Source organism: Squalius cephalus (genome assembly GCF_949319135.1).
Source record: "Squalius cephalus genome assembly, chromosome: 4".
Taxonomy (NCBI): Eukaryota; Metazoa; Chordata; class Actinopteri; order Cypriniformes; family Leuciscidae; genus Squalius; species Squalius cephalus.
This window is the reverse complement of record NC_137125.1, coordinates 53,870,203-53,894,840: the sequence shown is the minus strand read 5'-3', so window position 1 is coordinate 53,894,840 and position 24,638 is coordinate 53,870,203. Positions and strand designations below refer to the sequence as shown.

The window sequence follows — 24,638 nt, the reverse complement described above, 5'->3', positions numbered from 1 at the left end:
GTTCTTGGGGCAACATGTCATGAAAAACAAAAGTGTAATAATGTGAGGAACAACTTGGCAACATTTTCATAGGAATATTGATATATAATTTCTTTTATATTCAATTTTGATATATCATTTCTTTCCCTATTCACTTGTGTCTGATAAGCATGCTGTGTGTCCTGGTGTCTCAACAGTGGACATGTAGGCTATTGATGTTTATTTACAACAAGCAATTTGAAAATTAGTCAGATTTAAATGATAATTACAAAATATTATCATAAAACTGAGATGTATGGTCTCTGAGAAATTTGCTAAAATATAATATCCTCTAAAGAGAGAGAGAGAGAGAGAGAGAGAGAGAGAGAGAGAGAGAGAGAGAGAGAGAGAGAGAGAGAGAGAGAGAGAGAGAGAGAGAGAGAGAGAGAGTGAGTGTGAGTCTATTCCTGGGTCTCAGGAGAATATAGATCAATTATGGAAAATAATATTTAACAGTAATATTATCCTGAAATGTACACAATGCCAGTACAAGAATTAAGATTAAAATGACACTTTCCTGTTATTCTGAATGAATTATTGGATGTTCAAGTCGGGCCACAAACGCAGGCAGTGAAACACTGTATAGACCTTTATTTGAGCACAAACAAACTACATTCAAAACACATTTTCTTAAAGTGCTGGAAGAATTTCTCATACACAATCTGACACAAAAATACAATTAAAAGAACCATATCCCCCACAAAAAAACAAAAAACATTACACATAAAATTAATATTTTATAATAATAACAACCTTTCTGTATAGACCACGACTCTTGATTAGACTGACACATATTTAGCATAATCCAGGATAGTGTGATGATAAAAGCTCAGGTGTTTATGGGCATCAGTAGTATTTGAGGAGGTAGCAGTTCATATAATAACAGCTGGCTGCTTGACCAACTTAAAAAAACATACAAATGAATCCGCCAAACTAACCCAATAAAGCCGTTCCTGGGCATCTGATCATAAACCACACGTACATATATTCCAACTATCAAACTTAAGGCACAAAAAACCCTAATCCTCTAAAAATGAGTTTAAAATGTGCTCTAAAAATGATGCAATTTGAGATTCAAAGGTGAATTTCGCTTTGGTTGCCGTAGAGATGTGTTCCTGAATATTATGGGCTGTCACTGATTTCCATCTACATATGTCTCTTATGTAAGGCGCTCTCAATGTACATATGAACTGGAAACAACACATGTGTATTTCAGTATTACGTGATCTGAATGCCCACAGCGCATCATACATGAACACACACACACACACTTACTGCAACATTCTGCTGGTTATGAGTGCAGAAGGAAGATATGAACATACAGTGAGTAAATTATCAGTGGATCACCATATAACCCAATCCGGAGTCAAATCAGATCAGATAACAGACATTAACTGACTTTGACGAGTAACAGATATTAAACACAAATATGAGTTTGTAACCATGCATAATTTGAAACAGACTTAAATGAAATCTATAACCTCTTAGCTAAAATAATGATAATTACAGTAGCAAAAGAAGAATAAAAAAAAAAAACAAAAAAAAAAACATGTTGATTCCTGTAAGATGTATCCAAGGCGATTTTTAGTATGGCACAAATGAGGCGAATGTTTCGACAGATGCAAAGAAAACTAAAAGATTATGGCATATTTAATTTTGATGTGAATGAAAGCGAGGCTGTTGAAGACAGACGTAACGTTTGTACTGTATTAAAAGTCTCATTTTCATGATTTCATGATCACTAGAAACTAGTGCTGTCAAACTGATTAATCGCATTTAACATAAAAGTTGCTTATATAAATGTGTGTAAATATATACACATATATATACATTAATACATATATGTGTGTGTATAAGTTTATGTACGATGCGATTAATCAGTTTGACAGCTCTATTAGAAACCTATTTTCAATCTTTCAAAAACATTCAACCAGTTAAATTTACAGCACACACACACACACACACACACACCCTCGTTTTCATTCAAATCAAATTAAATATGGTATCCGGCACCATCCATATGTGAAGCGTGACCCTCAGCGCAGATAATTATAAACAATAAAAAGACTACATATCCCAGAATTCTCAGTTCTTCACCCTTCTCTTATTGTTCATCTCAAAGTAGGGCTCCTCGCGTCTGCCGGGTTTAGTCCGTGTCGTGTGTTTGTGGGAAGTGCTCGCGGGTGGCGGTTTGAGCGGGATGCTAACAGCGGGCGGGTTACTGCTAGCTAAAGGTTTCCTGTGGGTTGTTTTAACGTTGACTGACGGGGCGGGTCCGGCTGAGCTCTGCTCTACAGATTTCCCCTTCGAGGGTTTCGTGAGAGGAATCGTCTGTTTAGGGTCGTTTGAACGTCCCTTTCTGGAATCTAGCGCAGGGGAGGGAGGGCGTCTCTGTGCGAGGCGTGAGCGCACGGGTCCGGGCGGAGGTTTCTGAGGAGACGGTGCTGAAGGTTTGGGGAGTTTGCAGGTCGGTTCGGGGCAGACGGGACTGCGAGGTTGAGATGGAGGTCCACGCGGACGCAGTTTGGTCTTGGAGCCGGGGAGTTTCTGTGAAGATGGGATTGACGGAGGAATTGGGTTTCTTTTCGGGATGGGTGATGAAAGAGGGGTGTTTCTCGGGGAAGAAGCGGGCGTGTGGAAGATCTTCTTGGGTGCGGGGGTCTTACGAGGCATGGAGGGCGTGGATGCTGGCGATTGGGCGTAGGCGCGCGGTGTGGGCGTGTTGGGTTTGGACACACACGTTGTGGAGGCTGATGATAATGATGCTGATGATGATGATGATGAAGAGGAGGACTCTGGGAGGAGGTTAACGGCTGCGATGGGGTCCATCGTGGGTGGCTGTGCGCTGAGGGCGGGGCCTGAGCCTGACGGGCCTTTCTGATAGGCCAGAATCTTCTGCTCGAGAGTCGTGAACTGCAGCACGCGGTCCGGGTCGTATTTCAGCAGGAACCCTTTCAGAGTGTCCCAACCTCCACCGACACGCACCATCACGTGCTTCCCATGGAGCATCTAAGAGAGAGAGGGAGATTAATTAGTAAGGAACCTAATGAATTTGCCACACTGAATTAAATACACGTTTAGTGTAAAGTTTGATCAGAAAGCAAGATTTCACACAGCATCTGCTTGTTTGAATGTTTTACCTGATCTAATTTGAAGCGATCGAGTTTTTCTCAATAGCTTTGGCTAGCTTTTTCTCAAAACAATAAGTTTAGATTTGAATTTCTTATGCATTTAAAGGGATAGTTCACTTTGAAATAAAATTTTGGTATGTTTTAGCTTACCTCAAGGGCATCCAAGATGTAGGTGTCTTTTTCCGCAGTAGTTTCAATTTTGATATTTTTAGGTCAAACCGTTCTTGTCTGTCAATCATATAATGCAGGTCTATGGATACTGTCTCAAAGAGCATGCACAGAGTCCAAATTAAAACAATTCCCCATCGTCCAAATTAAACAATTCCCCATCGTAAGTACACATTGATGGCCTAAGACACGAAACGAGCGGTTTGTGTGAGAAAACGAACAGTATTTATATCGTTGTTACCTCTTGAACACAGCCGCGTCCAAGTGATCTGAGGGCGCGGGCGGGTATAGATATATACACTAGATGTCGCTTGGCTACGCTTTCGTTCCTATGAACTGCAGAAGCGAAGGCGACATCTAGTGTATATATCTATACCCGCCCGCGCCCTCAGATCACTTGGACGCGGCTGTGTTCAAGAGGTAACAACGATATAAATACTGTTCGTTTTCTCACACAAACCGCTCGTTTCGTGTCTTAGGCCATCAATGTGTACTTACGATGGGGAATTGTTTTAATTTGGACGATGGGAAATTGTTTTAATTTGGACTCTTGTGCATGCTCTTTGAGACAGTGACCACAGACCTGCATTATATGACTGACAGACAAGAACGGTTTGACCTAAAAATATCAAAATTGAAACTACTGCGGAAAAAAAGACACCTACATCTTGGATGCCCTTGAGGTAAGCTAAAACATACCAAAATTTTATTTCAAAGTGAACTATCCCTTTAAGCAAACTGCATGCATTTTGGCGCATGTGTGCAATTCGCATAAAACTAAATGTAAATGAACAAAACTGATTTTCATTCTCATCTCAGACGTTGATTCTCAGTGAAATGATCAAACTCTTTACAACTTCTAAACATTCTTTCATCATGTGAGCCATCACATGCAAAAAAAAAATCTATTAAATTATCAAAAATATGTCAGACATGCATGTATATTCCACCTGTCTATATGACAGAATGTTTTGTTTACATGCATTCCTACAAAGATAAATAATATACTGTAACTGTATACAATATATAAAACGCTCAGTATGATACGCAATAGCATTCTGCTAGACAAAACGGACCGTCGGTGTAAAAAACAATTTTTTTTGCAGGGTTGTCTGCCTTGATAAAAAAAAGAAAACGATACAGTACGGCTAAAAAAAATATTTAAATTATTTTTTCACTTTGGTCGCATTAGCCAATTCAAATGACTAGGTTTTGAAGCATGAATTAAATGTTTTGGATGAGTTACTACATTTTGCAGACATGCAATAGAGTTAAACAGTTGTGACAATTGCACTTACAGTTTAGAGAAATTCACCCTATTGGTATTTAAATGAAAGTTATAGATCTTACTGCTAAACATACATGCATTTTGTTTTAAATAGTCGTCGTAATGTAACCGGATCTTCTGGTAAAAATGAAAATCTTTCTGGTGACAAATGCAGAACTTCTCCAATCATTTAGTGCACTTAACTCCGCCTCTGTAAGCTCTTGCTCATTTGCATACACATTTGAGAGCCCCGCCCACTTCTCAGCAGCCAATCAACAAACTGCAGCACAGAACCAAGTCCCGCCCTACATTTATTCTTTTTCAATAGTCAGTTACACTATGTCACAATACTTAAATAAAGATTTTTAACTCTTAAAACAGTCCCTAAAAGCTGCTCTTACCCTGATGAACAGGATCTTGCCTCCGAGCCTGTAGCGTCCCTCAGACAGATACTCAATGGAAAACTTCTGCGAGCAGTTACAGGGAGGGTCGTCCTGGTCCGCACGATCCTACAAACCAAATGAGGTCGTTTAGGGGAAGAACAACTCACTCATTTGCAGTATGGGAAAATAACAGCTAGTTTGCAGATAGTGCATGAACTGCTCAGACCTCCAGACCCAGGACCCCAGGGCGTCCCACTGGTTATTTGGCCCAGACACAGTGAGTTTGTTAGAGTTTAAGGCAAAAAATGTCCCTGTGTGAAACATGAAGTCTCTAAACAACAGCTGCTGTTTACACACTCAACAAACTATAATAAACTCAACAGAGGATGTGTGATAACTGGAGACGCCGAGCCGCATCTAACAAATCTGATATCCCAATATATATACAATATTTCAGATTATGCCAGTGATATTATAGTTTTTGGTAATACTTTCAATTAGATTTTGTTTACTTTTTTGTGTTTTCATTTTAATTAGTGCTGACAAATCGATGAATCGCATCAATATATATGTATGTATGTATGTATGCATGTATGTATGTATGTGTTATGTATATATACACAAATATATACATACATACACATATATACACACACACACACATACATACACACATACATACATATATATATATATATATATATATATATATATATATATATATATATATATGTATATATTTGTGTGTATATATATATATATATATATATATATATATATATATATATATATATATATATATATATATATATATAATTAAAATTAGTGCTGTCAAATCGATTAATCACATCTAACATAAACATTTGTTTGTGTATATATATATATATACACAAACAAATGTTTATGTTAGATGTGATTAATCGATTTGACAGCACTAATTTTAATTATATATATATATATATATATATATATATATATATATATATATATATATATATATATATATTAGTGGTGGGCCGTTATCGGCGTTAACGCGCTGCGTTAACGCGAGACTCTTATCGCGCGATAAAAAAAATATCGCCGTTAATCTATTCCCCAAGTTGGGTTGGGAGATGATGACGCAATCTACCCGCGGCCGCGAGGTAAACCCGGCTGCAACGCATATTCGTCGTCATCTTAAGTAAACACGGCTGAAAGTGAAAGCTGCAACATCCATTATTTGGACTTGGTTCGGATTTAAGCCGTCCGACAAACAGCAGCAAACTATAGACAGAGTGTGTGGGGTAACGGTTCGGTAAGTTAACACACGACTAATCCGTTCTACCACCTCAAATTCAAAACGAAACATGATATCACTGAATACCAGCGCGAGCGTATTATTCTCATTCCAATATATCTTAGTGGTGTAACGTCAACACATAATCTCTGTCTACGCCCGATTTTAAGAATCGTTGTTGTGTTTCTTTTTAACTGAAAAGACATCAGTTAGACAATATTATCACTTTAAATTTGGGGTTTCATAAGCTCAAAGCTATAATAAACATTAGACCTACTTAAGTCTCTGCAGCTAGTGTACTTAAATTTGATTTATCTGCAAAATTATGTTGTATACTCACAGTTTTGCACAATATATGTTCTCAAAACTACATATACCCTTTAAAAAAAATATATTTAGCAGTTGTTTAGCAGGGTCTGTGTAACCTGTTCTGAAATGGTTTTATTATAATATACTGTATATCGTTATCGCAAGAGGCTGCAATGTATATCACAATATAGATTTTAGGCCATATCGCCCATCCCTAATTGATAGCCTATAGTAGTTGATAATAACATAGGCCTACCTAATGTTGCCTATGGACGGTAACAGTACAGTAGTAACCTTTTAAAGTCTATGAGTAGAACAGCTTTCTCAAGCAGTTTGTGATGCATTTTGGAAACAGGAGATGAGCCCCTGGTCTAATGCGCCACCTGGCTTGAGAAACCCGTTCTTTTATAGTCATTATTTGGGTAGCACACATATTCTGAATGCCTTCGGCAGAATTCAAATGAGCCATTTTAATCTAGATTAATCTAGATTAATTTCAAAATTAATCTAGATTAATCTAGATTAAAAAAATTAATCTATGCCCACCTCTAATATATATATAATTAATTATATATATATATAATTATAATTATATATATTAATTATATATATATAATTATATATAATATATATATGTGTATATATATATATATATATACACAAACAAATGTTTATGTTAGATGTGATTAATCGATTTGACAGCACTAATTTTAATTTGAGTTAAAGTTTTAGTAATTTTGCTGTTTTTGTCTTTTTTATTTTATTTTATAAAATAGTTTTTATTAAGTTATTTGGTTTTAGTTATTTTACAGCATCTACTTAAACTAAATGAAAATGAGAAATGTTGCCTTCGCAAACTAGCTGAAATAAAATAAGTTTAAAAAGTTTTAAATCTGATTTCATCTCATTCATTTTATTTTAAGTAATGATTTTTTTGTATAGTTTTAGTTAATGATAATAACCCTGGATTGAGCCTACAACTAAACTGTGAAATGGGTAATCATTTTCTACAGAAAACATAATAGCATTAACGTTTTAGCAGATTCTAAAATCTCTTAAATAAATACGGTTATTTTGGATTCTTAATACGATTTGAGGTAAAATAGCTTGAGTAAAGAAGCAGATGTTTTTAATCACTTCCAATTCATTCGTTGGCCTCATTGGGAGGTCAAGTTGAGTGCACTGCATTGTGGGAAACAGTATCACAAACACACTGTGCGCTGCGGTATACTGCACATTTTCCAGGTATTATCTGGATAATGTATGCATAGAGAAATTTGCCATTTTATGCACAGAATACAAACTATAAAAAGACTAAGACGATGCTTCAAATGTGTGTGATACTCACAGCGTGATACAGCGCTCCGTGCTGACAGCACACAGTGAACGTTTTCACTGGAGAAGAGTGATCCGTCATCATCAGACTTTCCTCCAGGTCAATTTCCTTCTCCAGTTTAACCAGAACCGGAGGCTCCACCCCATACCTGAACCAGTCACAACACACCCCGTCAACAGACTGTCCTACCAGCAAATACTGCGTTTATAAACTGGTTTTTAATTTGAGTTTGTGTTCTAACCAGCTGATCACAATATAATTATGCTATCATATACTTGTGTATAATAACCATTAAAATGTGATTTTCTCACATAATAAAAACATGTCAAACCCAAATCAGAATTTCAAGGTAAGTAATAAGTAAACACAACCAGATGATAATTATCACAAAATAAACCCTTTCACATTAGACATTATCCTTGATGGTTGTGTTATTCTAGAAACGCTTAATAAATTCACTTTGTTTTAGATTCTCTAGGACACAAAATACAATAGCTGCTCTAAGCACTGGACCAATCCACTGTAATCCTGCAAAATCCACGTAAATTTGCCCCTGACCTCTGACCCCACAGCACAACCAGACATCTGTCACTAGTGGGATCATCATCAGAGCCGCTCGACTTACCTGGAGACGATCCGTCCGATCTCCAGCAGGCACAGACACACCTGACGAGGGTCTTTGTGCAGAACTGTGTGTGTGTGTGTGTGTGTGTGTGTGAGAGAGAGAGAGAGAGAGAGAGAGAGAGCAGTCAGTTTACTTCAAAGACACTGCAGGTCAATAGGGTCACATTTTTAACTAACAGATATCACCATACTTTCCCCAGTTGATTCATCACAGTACGTTAAGAAAATTAATTTGTATTATTGTATTGATTTGTATACAAGTTTTCTGAAATGTTATTTTTAAAAATAGGTAAACAAGGCTTTATTGATTTAAAAATGCACAAATTTTCACAAATTTGTTTTGTGATATTCATATAAAAATAATCATGTATCATAGCAAGCAGATCTATGAAATCAGTTTTATTTCTTCCCAAATTCCTTTTTTTTTTCTTTTTCATTTGATGTTTACTGGTTGAAATTTTCTGGATTCCATTTTAATACTTTAAATTATAATACTCAAAAAGCATGTCTAATCAATTGAATTCATAAAATGTACAAAAAGAAAGAAAGAATAATTCATTAAAATAGAATAGTGTCCTATTAAACGTGTTTTATTTTGTCAGAAATTCAGAAGTTTTAATGTGTGTATTGTGTTTTAAAAACAAATTTATTACCAAAAAACTGTGGTAATCAAATGCAGAAAACAAATACTGTCAACAGTCAGAAAAATAAATAATAATTATATAGAATTTTATATAAACGAGTAGATGATTTATAAACAAAGATATAAATGGGAATAAAGCTGTAAAGTTTGGTGAATGTAAAAGGTGCTGAAGTGAAGATTTCTAACTCAAAACAGCATTTAAAGAGATGTATTAAAATTTAAAATCTAGACACAAATAAAGTGCAATAAAATAAATGTTTTCTTGTTTTCTTTCCACTAATCTGACAAATTATGGACACAAAAAACAATGGTTTTGCCTGTACTGTCCTGCCTTAAAGTTTCAAATTGTTTAAAAATGTTAAAAAAAGTACTATATAATCATACTTTCAGGGCTTAAAACTCCAAAAAGACAATTTTTCTAAACCAAAAACTTGATTTCGGCCACGCTGAATTCGATCCCGTCCCATAATGCACAGTGACACATGGACTATTAACTCGCACTCCTCAGGACACAAAGTCTCAGGGCCGTCAGGTTAGTGACTTACACCCCAGATCCCTCACACTCATTAGGATCGGGGATTTACGGAGAGCCGAGGACGTTCGGGGCCGCATCTTAACTGACGTACACGGCCACAGATCCTCTGAAACGATTACGGCCCGTTAAACAGCTCAGAGAGAGACACTAGCACAGGACGGACAGAAGGACGCTGGTCTCGGTTTAAACACATTAATTTAGCCAGCATGATTAAAGTCCTGTTCTAATGGACTACAGCGAGAGACTGACGGACGCTGGCAAACACTCAACACAGTGGCTAAGTCTCATTTTTGTTACAATACTCACATAAAAATCTAAAAAAAATCATATAAAAATCTATGAAATCAGATTTATTTCTGGTAACACTTTGCTTAAAGCCTTTATGTATAATGCATTATAAAAGGTATGTTATAATCTTTTCATAAATAATTGTAACCAAAGTTAAAATGCATTGTAATATTTGCAGATTCCTTGTTACATCTGAAATAGGTTGTTCGTCATGCATTTTAATGAATTATACTTTCTAAAGGTGTAATAATGAATAAATACATTAAGTATTATAATGTATTATAACTGTGATGGCAATTGGTCATGAGATCCTATAATGCATTACAAAGCATAATGCATAAAAAATATTTTACAATGCATATATATAACAATGTGTGTTACCATTTTTATACCATTTCCCCCCCCAAAAAATTCTATTTTATTTTTATTTATTTTTAAATTCTGTGTTTTCTGGTTTAATTTTTCTGTAACATACATTTTTAGCACCACAAGTAAATTGTGATGATAAAGTAATAAAAAAAGCACAACAGAGGTTTACTGTTGAACTTAAAATGTGGTTCAAAATTATGATAATTAGTAATTTTTACTTTTTATTTTTAATTTTAATCATACTTTCTAAAGGTGTAATAATGAATAAATACATTAAGTATTATAATGTATTATAAATGTGGTGACAATTAGTCATGAGATCCTATAATGCATTACAAAGCATAATTAATACATAAAAAATAATAATATATATATATATATATAAAAAAAATTCCCCCCCAAAAAATATTTTTAAATTCTGTGTTTTAAATGATAAAGTAATAAAAAAAGCACAACAGAGGATTACTGTTGAACTTAAAATGTGGATGAAAAATTGATACTCATTAAAAAATTATGAGTAATACATTGTTATTATTAACTATTATTATTAAAGTTAAGTACATTATACAGTACAATAGCAATATTTTTTCAGTCATAATTTCTTCAAATCAGACTTTTTTTTTTGTGTACTTTTTTTTGTGTGCAATTTTGCCATATTTGGTGACATTCTGTATTATACTGTAAATTCCTTTATGACCAGATTCCGCAATTCCATCCGCGTTTTCCGAATTGTGGAAACATAGGACCATAAGAAGAGTATCGCTTCACATCATAAGGTTTTGTTGCAACAATGTAAACAACATTGTTTAATATATATATTATATTTAATACAATATGTTTAATGCACCGCTATCTGGAGAAGATTTAGCGTGACAGAAATAGAAATTAGGCGATGCACAAACTATTTAATTCTCCTCATGGCTGAATAGGACAAAAACCAGTTGTGGAGACTTTCACATTTTTTGACTTTTTTCTGCACCTGGTCAAAAGTTCTCAAACAGGTTTTCTTACCCAAACCCTCAGACTCAAACAGATACGTCCCATCCACTCCTATATGACGACACCAGGACAGAAAATTCGCGGTGTTGTCCCGAGCGAAAAACGATCCAGGGGAGGCGTTTTTCTTGAAGTGGATTTTCTTTGAGGGAAGCTGTTAACAAAACAGAGACGAGAATTACAACCAAACAGCCCTGCGGTCATGAGAGCCGCACTGCCGGCCGGTTTGACATGTTCCTCACCCACCTGTGTTTCTGAATCCTGTGGGATTTTACTCTGAAGAACTCCAACCAGACGACACAGTTTGACGCCGTTGTCCAGCTCCTCCATGAAGCGTTCGGCTTTCACCTGCTCATCTGTAAAAACAGAAGTCTCTGTGTTTCCATGTTGTTGACTTGAGAATTACTCGCCCTCATGTCCTTCAAAACCTGTAAGACTTTCGTTCATCTTCAAAACACAGATTGTGTCTCTTCAGAAAATTTGGACTAAACTGCTCAATTCATTTGGATTAGTTTGTATGATCTCTTTATGAACTTTTCAAAGCGTCAAAGTGGTAGTTGCGTAGACTGTCAATGGAGGGACAGACATCTCTCAGATTTCATTCAAATATCTTCATTTGTGTTTTTGAAGATAAAAAAAAGTCTTACAGGTTTGGAACGACATCAGTTTGAGTTGAGTACATGACAGAATTCTCAGAATTTTTGGGTGAACTATCCCTTTAAAGGAGACATATCATGCTTTTAAATCGTTCCTTTTTACATATAAATCATACATTTGTAGTCTATATAAAGCGGAACTGCAATGCTTGGGTCTGAATTCCTCATTATTATAGCTCCACAGGCCCCTTTTCTACCCCTTTTCTGATGTGCGTCTGAGAGCAACTCGTTTTGGTGCGGTCTCTTTAAATACAATTGAGACACTTCATACCCCGCCCCCTCTCCAGGTTGCAGAGGTTCAACTCCACCCCGTTCGGCCATTTTTGTAGTTTGATAGCAGAGATACGATTATCTAGCGGCACAGAAACTTTTTATTCACACGTTATTAACAAAATGTCAACAACGGAAGACTTGTCCAGCCAGCCTTACATGTTCGAGTCAGAGTCGGAGCCGGAGCGAGATGAAAATGAAGACGACGAACCTGCAGAACAACGTCTTCATATGGATGTATCGCAATGGTGTGTTACTGTATTTACACATGAAACTTTGGTCTTCCGACCTTTTACCACCGTGTCGATTTATTTTGATTAATATGTGCGAGGGAGAGAGAGCAAGACAGCGTCTAGTTTGGAGACGGTGTCTTGTTTACACTTTCGCCTGGCTCCGAAGAGAGAGAGAGTGCGTGCGCGCGACCGGGTCTCTCTCTCTCTCTCTGCTCGTTCTTTCAGTTAAACATGCGCCCTGTCTCAAGCGCAGCAGTTCATCTACATTAGACGGTGTAATGAAGCGTGTGGGTTACTACATCCAACAACCGAACATTTTGACTTACCCTCTCGTAAGTTCTGCATCTTTTAGCTTGGACTACAAAATTGCAGCGAGAAATAAAAATGGCGGATTGCTCGAAGTGTTGGGCTCAATCTTCTTTTACGGTCTATGGGCTCAATGGGCTGGAAGTCAATGTCCTTATTTGGCAGTTCCGCTGCAAATACTGTGACGTAATAGTTCACAAAACGTCATAGAGAACAGAAAAATCGGAACAGGTTGAAAAATAAGGCCAAAACAGAATATAAAGATATCAACGAAGCACCTGAAGAGAATAATGTCAACTTTTCTGTACTTCTAAACACTCCAAATATACAACAAAATGCATTTAAGGGCTAAAAAAGTGGATTTAGCATGATATGTCCCCTTTAAGGCCTCAATATACTTCAAGCAAAATTGAATAACGAACTGATGTGACATCGTTTCGAATAAAATCAGTCCAAAACTTTTAGTTTGGAGATTATTTGGGGAGTTCGAAACAGCTTTCCAAAGCGAACTTTCTGGAAAAGTTTACACTAGCTGGTAAACGCCTTCAAACTACCATTGGTCCATGTGGTGATGATGTAATAGGTAGGTGTGGCTCTGAGGCTCCGCCTACTTTGATGTGAAAATCATTTCTTCAGTTCAGTCCGTTGAGGTCAGACGACCGCGAGTAAAAACATGAACACACCAGAGAGCTGCTTTATAGTAGAAGCTGAAGTTGTAATTCTAATTGAAAGTGACACTGATAATGTAAGTCAATACATTGTATAAATGCTATATGAATTAACGTAACGTGACTTGACTGGAGTGCCGACTTGCAGAGCTCGTGCAAACATCCACATCACTATGATCAGATGCTTTCTTAACTGCTGAAAAGGCATTTCAAACTTCTTTTTACCCCCAAGTGAAGAACGAAAAATAACTATTAAAAAAAAAAAAGGCATTGGGATATATTGGTCAATCAGCAAAAATACCCTTTAATATATTTTGCATCATGACATCATGTGCTGGGCAGAAATCAATATATAAAATGCACACTTATGACAGGGCATTCGCCAGCACCGTCATAGGAAAGCGGACAAAGTCGATAAGCACAGTGTTGGTCACATTTTAGTATTTTGTTCAGATTCCTCACTGAAAGAGGACTATGGGATTACAAGGACTTAATCTAACAAACAAACAGAGCAACCGGTTTACGGGTGAACAAGCTTTTCTGGGTGACACTTTTTCTTCTGGCCCACGTAGGGCATGTAGACAGACAGGTAAGGGCAACACCCTCTATTATCCTACAAAGACTGAGGGATTGAGTTCTTGTATTTCGGGGGTCGTATGTCAGCGTTATACAGAGCATACGTCGTTTCCCACACTTCTTTGCTTGATTTATGGGGCTTTAGGTTTCAGTTATTTGACAAAAGGAAAAGACGTTTAGGCTAATAATGGCAGTCATTCTTATCTTTGATGCACTGAGAGCGAGTCACGGACGTCTTATTTTGCGTGAACAGATTTACCCAGCATGCCGCTGAGCCAGATGGCGAGATCCTCCTGCATGGGCACCAGTGTTGCTTCGTGTCGCACGGACAACCACTGGTCATACTGGAACACATCAGCCAATCCTGGGCCGGGCCGGGGCGAACGCAGGCTGCGAGGGCTCTGTAACGGGACATCGAACTTCTCGCCGTACCATGCCTGAGACAGAAAGAGGAAGAGCAGACAGATCAGCATACACACTCAACTGAGACCAAACACACACACACACACACACACACACACACAAAACTGTCACAATGACCCCTCACACGGATTCCACGCTCCCTCTCCGGAAAGAGGGCGACCCTGCTGAAATCAGGACAGTTTTGCAAACACTCATTCATCAAAGTGAAGCTAACCAGCACGACTAATCAAATAACACACTTACACAAGGAGGACTGAGATTCAACACAATAACATTTAGATAAAACTAGTGCTGCACAGAATAAAAAATAAATAAATAAATAAGAATCTTTGATTTTGGCAGAAATAGTTTTAGACGGCTGACCGAAACTTTAACATTTGGTTTGCTTTTTCCGATTGGTGTGTTTTGACTGTCATTAGTGATGTTTCCATCTAGATATTGCTATGCAAATTTTGGGATATTGCATAAAAATAAAGATGTTCATAAAAAAAAAAAAAATGCAAACAAAATTTTTTTTTCTTCCATTTTATCTGATAAGACGCACATAAACTATGATGGAAACACATTTACCAAATAAAGACCTTGATGCGCAAAAACACAAAATTATATATAATAAAAATAACGGGATACTACTATTGGATAACTGGACTAACCAGCAGATCAATTCCTTTGCACAGCATCTTAAATGTTGTTTTAGCTATTCTGAAATGCCTGAGCCAAAGTCTAAATTGTTGGGTAAAAATGACCTCCCAAATGAGTCTTGCACGACTGCGTTCCCAAACACCAGGCATCCGAACGCAGGATTTCATGACGAGTTTATTGCGTTTTGTCTGCGCGCTCTGAGGCGATGATGTATGATAAACATGGGATGGAAACGGTGCTTTGTTCGCAAATGTTTTATGCGATATTCCAATTTTGCAACTTTGGATGGAAACAGCTAATGTCTATTTCATGCAGTCAACTTGGATAAACTACAACATGTAAACCTGTTCGCTCTATGGACACTAGCGCTGGGATGATCATATTGCTTTCTAATTTTTAATCAATCTTCATTTTGATGAACCGAGATCTTTTAGTTTGTGCTTTTTTCTCTCTGTTGTTGCATGAACAAAACTTCACTTAAACATTATTTGTGGCGCGCCCGCCATCCAATGTTACTTTTCATATGAAACAAAGTCTGAGCTTTCAAATCCTGTCAATTTTTGGATGAAATTCAAACAAATGTGGTTTTGACGCTCTTTAAAGTGGCAGATCGCAGCAGCCACGTCACGAACCGATCCTCTTTACTACTAGTTACAGCACAAAATAAACATGTATGAACATCAGAGTGCATGTTGAAAGATACAGTACAATTTAGTGAAATGCATTATGTCTCGTAATCATTTCAACCAGGAAAAGATGTCAGTAAAACGGCTTGTGAACAATGTCACGTTACATTTACCTCAGGAAAACCATTCAAATATCCATAGCTTGTTAGTATCATTAAAATGTTGATATAAAAACTGCCTTCTGTGCAATTTAACTTTTAACTTATATTTAAAAAAAATCTGATTAATTAATTGATTATTAAAGTATTTTCAGCTAAATAAAAACTTTGTTTCGGTATAAAAAACATTGATGCATCACTAGAAAAAAAACAATGAGCTTTGTGAACTTGTGGGAAAATCTCTCGCAGACTTTATTTGCGCTTCAAGTTAAATACTTTGGTTTAAGCATTTAAACAAACCCTGAACCTTGAGTATGAGCAATAGTATATACTGTATATAGTATATATAATAGTGATGCTTTAGAAATGAGATTGTTAGTGGTATTTGCTGTCTCACATTCATGCGGCCCCTTAGAGACTGAGGCGGAACATCTGTTTGAAACACACAAACACACACACACCAATAATCAGGACGGGCAGATCTTTAAAAGAGCCTGAATCACACCTCTGTGCTGGGAATGAATGAAAAACGAAAGCACATTTTAAAAATCACACACAAGCAGGGCAGGGCACTCTGAGAGAAATCCCATAACCTCACTGCTACTTTAATGAGCATGAATCCTGCCGTTCCCACACATGCATCAAACTCCCAGGAGGAACAGAGCGCGCGAGAGCTTCAGGCTCCTACTAACACACATATGGAGCGTTTCTTCTGCTCGTGCACAAAGCCTGACTAATTAAACAGGGAAGTGTTTGCATGTGGGGTTGTTCTGTGCATATTACATAAAACATCCAAAGATTATAATTCCATAGCAGATTACGGTCAGCTCAACTCTGCTGAAGTTTTATTGAATGTTGATCTTTGCTCTGGTCTCTAACTCAATGCAAACACCTATCCTGTCGGTCTAGTGTGTTCAATCTCACATGCATCCGGCGGCATTACATAATGTGGTCAGTTCACACATGAAATCAGATATAATTACAGATGCACACATGCCGAAAATCCCATCAGTTCTGATTCAGGCGGGATGGTGTGAAACAAACAATATAAATCAGTTTGAAATGTTCAGCAGATGCAAAATTTCTGAATTATCTGAAAAAATAATAAATGTAAATGTTCAAACTATGAGCCGGAGCACCTAAAACTGTCTGTGGAGATGCAGGATCTTGTCCCACCTTTTCAAAAAGCATGCAAAAGCACATAAATAAAAGATAAAAAGGCATGAAATTGTACCTGCAAACCAGCCTGAACCGCCATCATTCGTTACGAGAGAGATTCACGTCCACATTCTGAAAGAGAGACAGACAGATACTGTTAGAAACACACACCAGTTATTTCCTGTGAACAGAAACACACACACTTCAGTTTACTTCAGTCTTAAACTCTGTTGGACAATCAAATATGTGTTAAAATATGTTTTAATAACCCCCCCCCCCACCACCCCAATAAAAAAAAAATGAGGAAAAACCTAATCACTGTGACCAAATAACCAGAGAGAAAAACAAAGAGAAAGAAGGAGAGAGAGGCAGCAAGATTAAGACAGTTCAGTCAACATAAGCACAGCTGAGGAAACAAAGCAAATGTCTGCTTTCACTAAACACACACACACACACACACACGCTGTCAGTGACAAGCTCCTGTGAATCCTAAAACCTCCATCTCCTCCATCAGACCACAGAGAGACGCTCACCTGAGAAACACACTCAGAAGAATCCAGTCCAGAGAGTCCACCTGACCTGACACACCTGAACACAGTAGATCCCAACACACACACACTCCTGCAACAACTCACTGACAGAGGATATGAGCGCGGGCGAGAGAGAGAGAGAGAGAGAGAGAGAGAGAGAGAGAGAGAGAGAGAGAGAGAGAGAGAGATTGACTAATGAAGTCGCTCAGCAAACCCCCATCCAATCCCAGCCAAGCATTTACAATGGCCCTATTGTTACAACCCCCTCGATCAAACACACACACACACACACACACACACACACACACAGAGTCCAAGGTTCGATCGCTCGGGACGTGCACAGTCCTTCACAACAAACTCCTCCATGACAGCACACAAAAGAATCTGAAATTTTTTGAAGGGCACCAAGAGAACAAACAATCGCGTTCTCTCTTCGGCCAGACATAAAATACCACAGAGAGCGAGAGTTAATAGCCGTAGGAACAGCGTGAGCGCTTGAATCAAGTCTGTCTTCTGTGCACTTCAAGCCCACAAAATGTCACGCAGCGGAGGAGAGGAGAAACAGAAGAACACACACACACACACCACAGAATTGATGGCTGAGGCTTATGAAGTGGGTGGCAGTGTGGCTCCGGGTCTCGAGGGCCACATTCCTCTAACGGCCGGTGGAAAGAGTCTGTCACTAACGGACACGCGTCTGACTGTGTTTCTATTTCTAAAGTCCACTGCGTCTCTTTAAAGGAAAAGAGCCGTTCCTCCTCCCTGAAATTAAAAAATCTGCCATCATTTACTCACTCTCATTTACTCAAAACATGCAATTATCTTTTTCAGACAAGCAGATATTTAGCAGATTCTTAAAAGTAGATGGTGACTAAAATCTGCCCAACTTCAAAGTCTCATAACAAATGATGAAGATTCCGAAAATGTTTAAGGCAGAAATTTTAAAACACTTTAACAGGAAAGAGTGTTAAAATTCTATTGATTCATTTGTGTTTTATGTTCCATGGAAGATCAAAGAACACATTTGAAATGATGCATGATGAGAGGATTATAATTTTTTTATGTTTTTTTTTTTTTTAAAGACGACTAATTAAAAGTTTCAACCCAAATCCCATATTTCCTGTTATGAAAAAGACTATAAAATTGAACAGATTCTCAAAAGCAGACAATGACAAACGGATGTCAAACTTCTAATAGAACAAAAAAGGTATCAGAAAAATCTCAACGAATTGTGAGTGTGTTAAAATTAACAATTTTTTTAAAATGTATAGATGAGTCTGGATTGGTTTTGAAATGCACTGAGCTTGACAGTCCCTGGACACTTTGTTGGAATTGTAAAACACTGATAAAAAGTGCATTCAAATTCTATTAATTATTTCCTTTTTTTTATTCCATTTGAAACAATATTACCTAAATGTGACCCTGGACCACAAAACCAGTCACATGGGTAAATTTTTTTAAATTGAGATTAATATATCATCTGAAAGCTGAATAAATAAGATTTCCATTGATATATGGTTTGTTAGGATAGGACAATACTTGTCCGAGATGCAACTATTTGAAAATCGTGAATCTGAGGGTGCAAAAAAATCGAAACATTGAGAAAATCGCCTTTAAAGTTGTTAATTTATGGATTCACTCACAAAAATACATGTTTTATATATTTACAGTAGGAAATTTACAAAATATCCTCATGGAACATGATCTTTACTTAATATCCTAAAGATTTTTGGCATAAAAGAAAAATCAATAATTTTGACCCATACAATGTATTGTTGGCTATTGCTACGAATACACCCGTGCGACTTGAGACTGGTTTTGTGATCCAGGGTCATAAATGATGACGGAATCCTAATTTCTAACTTTCAGTCCAAATCACACACAGATAAAAGCATGAGTAACCTCTCAGCAGACGATCTGCTTGTATAAACGGCGTCCTAATAAAAGACACACCCACAAACACATGGACAATATAAAGAGTGACTTTTCCAGCAGAAATGAGGCTGGGCTGAACACAAAGCGTTCTAGCGCTGTAATCCCACTATAATGAACGTCTGCGTGAGTTTCAGTCGATTTGTTGCTTTAATTAAATGCGAAGACACAAAGGGAGTGAGGGCTGGGGTGTCCACATGGTTCCTCAGGTCATCACATAATCACGTAAGAGGATCACGCTTTAGACACTGCTCCTCCTCCCTCTCGACACGTGGCACATGCGTGTGTGTGTGTGTGTTTGTTTGTATACGTGCACCAGTGTCTCGCACATGGGTCCCAAAAAAGCCGGCCATCAATCAAAGCCCCTCCCCTTCCTGCTCTTTTGTGGTTTTGGTTGTGATCTTAATTGGCCTGTCAGTTGCTTTCATTAGTAGGCAGACATCTCAACACACACACACACACACACATACAGAATTAATGGTCCCGGAGAGGATGGTCGTCTGATAAACCATGGGTCAGAAGCCCATCCCCCGTAAACCAGATTAAAACCCCTCTACACCTGCCACAAGATCCGGATCAGTCTCAAAACATGCACACCTCACACACTTCTGCTGAATTATAAAATAAGGGTCAGGATTTGGGAATAAATAACCCCAACTGAACAGATAACACATAGACAAATTCAGTGTATGTAATTCACTTAATCTAATGCTTTGGAAGCTTGTTTCCGCCACAGAATAAAAAATAAAAAAGGTAATTGCGACTTTTTATCCCACAATTCTGACTTTTTTCTCACAATTGTGAGTTTACATCTCGCAATTCTGACTTTTTATCTCAGGATTGCGTGAAGGGCAATTCCACGCAAAACTGTCACATCCATAACGCCAACTACATACAATGGCACTGTGCTGGCGTTATGGATGTGACAGTTTTGCGTGGAATTGCCTTGATATAAAGTCGCAATTCTGACTTTTTTCCTCAGAATTACATTTATATCTCACAATTCTGACTTTTTATCTCAGGATTGCGTAATGTAGTCGCAATTCTGACTTTTTTCCCCTCAGAATTACGTTTATATCTCCCAATTCTGACTTTTTATCTCAGGATTGCGTAATGTAGTCGCAATTCTGACTTTTTTCCCCTCAGAATTACGTTTATATCTCCCAATTCTGACTTTTTATCTCAGGATTGCGTAATGTAGTCGCAATTCTGACTTTTTTCCCCTCAGAATTACGTTTATATCTCACAATTCTGACTTTTTATCTCAGGATTGCGTAATGTAGTCGCAATTCTGACTTTTTCCCCTCAGAATTACGTTTATATCTCACAATTCTGACTTTTTATCTCAGGATTGCGTGATATAAAGTCGCAATTCTGACTTTTTTCCTCAGAATTACATTTATATCTCACAATTCTGACTTTTTATCTCAGGATTGCGTGATATAAAGTCGCAATTCTGACTTTTTTCCTCAGAATTACATTTATATCTCACAATTCTGACTTTTTATCTCAGGATTGCGTAATGTAGTCGCAATTCTGACTTTTTTCCCCTCAGAATTACGTTTATATCTCCCAATTCTGACTTTTTATCTCAGGATTGCGTGATATAAAGTCGCAATTCTTTTTTTTTCCTCAGAATTACGTTTATATCTCACAATTCTGACTTTTTCTTTCAGGATTGCGTGATATAGCCTAGTCGCAATTCTGACTTTTTTTCCTCAGAATTACATTTTATATCTCACAATTCTGATTTTTTATCTCAGGATTGCGTGATATAGTCGCAATTCTGACTTTTTTCCCTCAGAATTACGTTTATATCTCACAATTCTGACTTTTTATTTCAGAATTGCGTGATATAAAATCGCAATTGCGAGAAATAAACTTGCAATTCTGACTTTTTTCCCTCAGAATTACGTTTATATCTCGGAATTATGACTTTATAACACGCAATTGCGAGTTTATATCACACAATACTGAGAAATAAAGTCAGAATTGTGAGTTGTAAACTCACAATTGTGAAATAAAAAGTCGCAATTATCTTTTAAAATGTTTTAAAATGTAAAATGCCGGAAACAAGCTTCCAAAGTTCCACAAGACACATGTGATGCCCAAAAAATGTTCGAACATACTTACAGTCAATGACCCAAAATTCAGTCTAGTTAGGCAGATCACTAGGTTTTGAGACGCAACCATTTGGTTGCCAAGACAGGGGTCAAATCCTTGACACAACAGGCTTTAGAGAATCATAAGTGTAATCCCTGTTGAAAAGAAGAGAAGAAAAATACTTTCTCATGCTTCTACAATTACAAAACAAAGCAGCATTTGACCAAACCAAAGCTGACTGACTGATCAACACAGCTCAACCATAACAATGACCTCACCGCAATGATTCAGAAATAAAATATCCAGAATTGCACAAAGTCTAAAACATAAAACTCTTCTGGGCTGCGTTTCCCAAAAGCATCGTATACCAAGGAGATCATAGAAACCATTGGAGCCAATGGTTCGTATCTAGTTAGGCTTATGATGCTTTTGGGAAACACAACTCAGACTAGTACTATAGGCTATATTTATAATGGCTAATGCTGATATTGTTATTTTGAGAGCAGGGTAGCTGATGACCAATATTAAAATCGCCAAATATCAGACTAATATATGAGTTTATTACTAGTACAGGCAGCTCTCTAAAGAAGTCGATTAACAAGGAAACAGGAAAACAATGGCGATACTCTATGGCATAATGCAAACAGAAGCCGATGTCATGGTGATGCAATGACATGTTATAAGACACTACAATTACCCAGAGGGTCAGCTGCACCCCCGTCCCACTAATCATCTGCTGCTGGGTCATTAATAAACGAGCAGTAATCCAAGATTCATAACAATGACCAGCATGTGCACCAGAGATCATGGGAAATTAATCCCAGCATTCATTTATTTCAGGATTTCCCCCCCTTCACCCTCCTCTCGAGCTCAAGGACCCCCTGATGCCACGTATCACACAGATGGCTGGTGTGATTGCAGGAAACGGGGTGTTTTTGGGGCGGCTTACATGTGCTAGTGTTCACAAACATAACAACAACCAGAAATAAAGTTGGCATGAAATGAAAATTCACATTATTTACTAAATGCATGTCTTATTGCGAACAATCCAAGGTCTACGGCCGTTACCGGAAGCCAGTGATTATGGTTTATAAAGGTATGGATATTTTTCTTACAAAAACACATCGCTTCGCTTCAGAAGGCCTGGAGCAATACTTTTATGATGGATGGATGCACTTTTTTGGGCTTTAAAATATCAGTTACCATTCTCTCTCATTATAAAGCTTGGAAGAGCCAGATTTTTATTTAAATATAACTCCGATTGTGTTCGGCTGAGAGAAGAACGTCACCTCAGATGGCTTGAGGGTGAGTAAATTGTGGGATAATTTTCATTTTTGGGTGAACTAACCCTTTAATATTGTAGTGATTTACCAACTGGGGTTATCCAGCCCTAGTATTATCCATTTATATGGTTTTAAATGTCCAAATATCAGCGGCATAGTGTTGTCATTGTCCATAAAAAAAGTTATTCACAACACAGCACAAAAGAATAATTCAGCTTCCTGAAATGTTTCTCTGGCACATTCAATCTGTTAACAGCACTTCAGCATGACGGAGAAAGTCTTTGGTGATAAACAGAAATCCCTGCCAGAGCTCAAGGACATGCTGAAATCTTTATGGATGAAGTTCCCATCAGGAAACACCTGCAGTTTTACCCTCATCTGTGTATATCCAGCACACATCTCTAAAAGCATCTCATCATAATGAGCAATTTTAATGAGACATATGGCTGAATATGGGGCAGTGTTTAACATGTTTGGGCAATTTCACTGTCCCTGTAGAAACATGTCTATCTGTCACTCACCACTGACACATACAAAGACACACAGCTCAATATTTAGAGATCCTATACTCAAACCATATAGATGTGAATCTCAAATATGCGAGATGTATTTTTATTTTTTTAATGCACAGTGATTCATCACCATGTAAAAGTCATGTAACGTTAACTTAATTCAAACCTCCCTCTCTTTTAGTATAACTGCCAAACATAAACAACAGAGACCGTCTTTTATCACTTAAGTCTGGTTTGTTGACATTTTATTTCCTTTTCTGAGGAAATTCTCTTTTAAAACAAGCACATAATCTTCAGAAAAACAAAGTCCCCCCCACCTCTCACTAACTCCGGACTGGTTTCGATTGAAAAAAACAACACGAATAAACTCACCAGCGTTAAATATGTTTGTTTAGTTGTCTCAGAAACTAGTTGTTTCTCTTCAGTTGACTGAGTTTGATCCACGTTTCGCTCCGCGGATGCAGGGGGGCGCGCGCGTGGGTGCGTGGACGCGCATCAGCTGAATCTCGGCTGCTTGTTTGCTTTTCCTCCAGGCGACTTGGAATGTTCAGTTGAGACGGATTCGCGGTTCAAAACAGCCAATCAGAGCGCACATCAAAAGACTCAATGGAAAGGGGCGGGGATATGAGAGCAGGTGGGCGGAGCTTCTTTCAACGCGGTACTTCATAGGACTGAAAAAAAAGGAAAATATACAAGAAATTAATATAAATGGCCGCTATTTTATATCTTTATAACTCAAAATCAAACTTTATTTGCATTTGCTTGCATATATAAAAAAAATAACAATAGATAGCTAATACATAATATAGAAAATGTCAATGATTAAATAAAATAATTGTATAACCCCTCAAATAACTAAAGTTGTTAAAATAAGTCATTAAAACTTTTGAAGAAAACGATATTAAAATTACATGTAATTCTAATATTAATGGTATATTAAAATATTTTAAGATTTGCCTGTGCCTATGGTTAATTAAATAAAACACGTACTGAATTATCCATCTCACTGCTTTTGTGTTTCTGTGTGGGAAAGTGAGGGACTAGTGTGAACAACCTAAATGCTTCAAATAAAATAAATAAAATAAAAAACTTTGAAAAGATTAATCTTAGTCTTAGGTTAGTAAATTGGACATTGGATATAAAATTGAGTCATAATCACAAGGCAGGATTAGTTTGCACAGGTAAAATCTGATTACCCCCTCTGGGTCACATTGGGGAT

At 37.3% G+C, this 24,638-nt stretch overlaps 1 protein-coding gene across 3 annotated transcripts; it reads right to left on the bottom strand.

Annotated features, from left to right (window-relative positions):
- Nucleotides 1–529: 529 nt before the first annotated feature.
- gas2l3 (growth arrest-specific 2 like 3) lies at nt 530–23,976 on the bottom strand. Of its 3 annotated transcripts, XM_079870100.1 has the most exons (10): nt 23,792–23,976; nt 21,655–21,779; nt 17,136–17,191; nt 14,312–14,489; nt 11,590–11,699; nt 11,359–11,497; nt 8,514–8,577; nt 7,901–8,036; nt 4,986–5,093; nt 530–3,027 (listed from the first exon to the last, which is right to left on the bottom strand). In XM_079870100.1, exons 3-10 carry the CDS (start codon nt 17,160–17,162, stop codon nt 2,104–2,106), a joined length of 1,686 nt encoding a protein of 561 aa, XP_079726226.1. In that variant the 5' UTR covers nt 17,163–17,191; nt 21,655–21,779; nt 23,792–23,976; the 3' UTR covers nt 530–2,103. The 3 variants fall into 3 exon arrangements, with proteins under 3 accessions (XP_079726226.1, XP_079726224.1, XP_079726225.1); XM_079870098.1 differs by lacking the exon at nt 21,655–21,779; XM_079870099.1 differs by lacking the exons at nt 21,655–21,779; nt 23,792–23,976 and adding an exon at nt 17,593–17,690.
- Nucleotides 23,977–24,638: the final 662 nt, after the last annotated feature.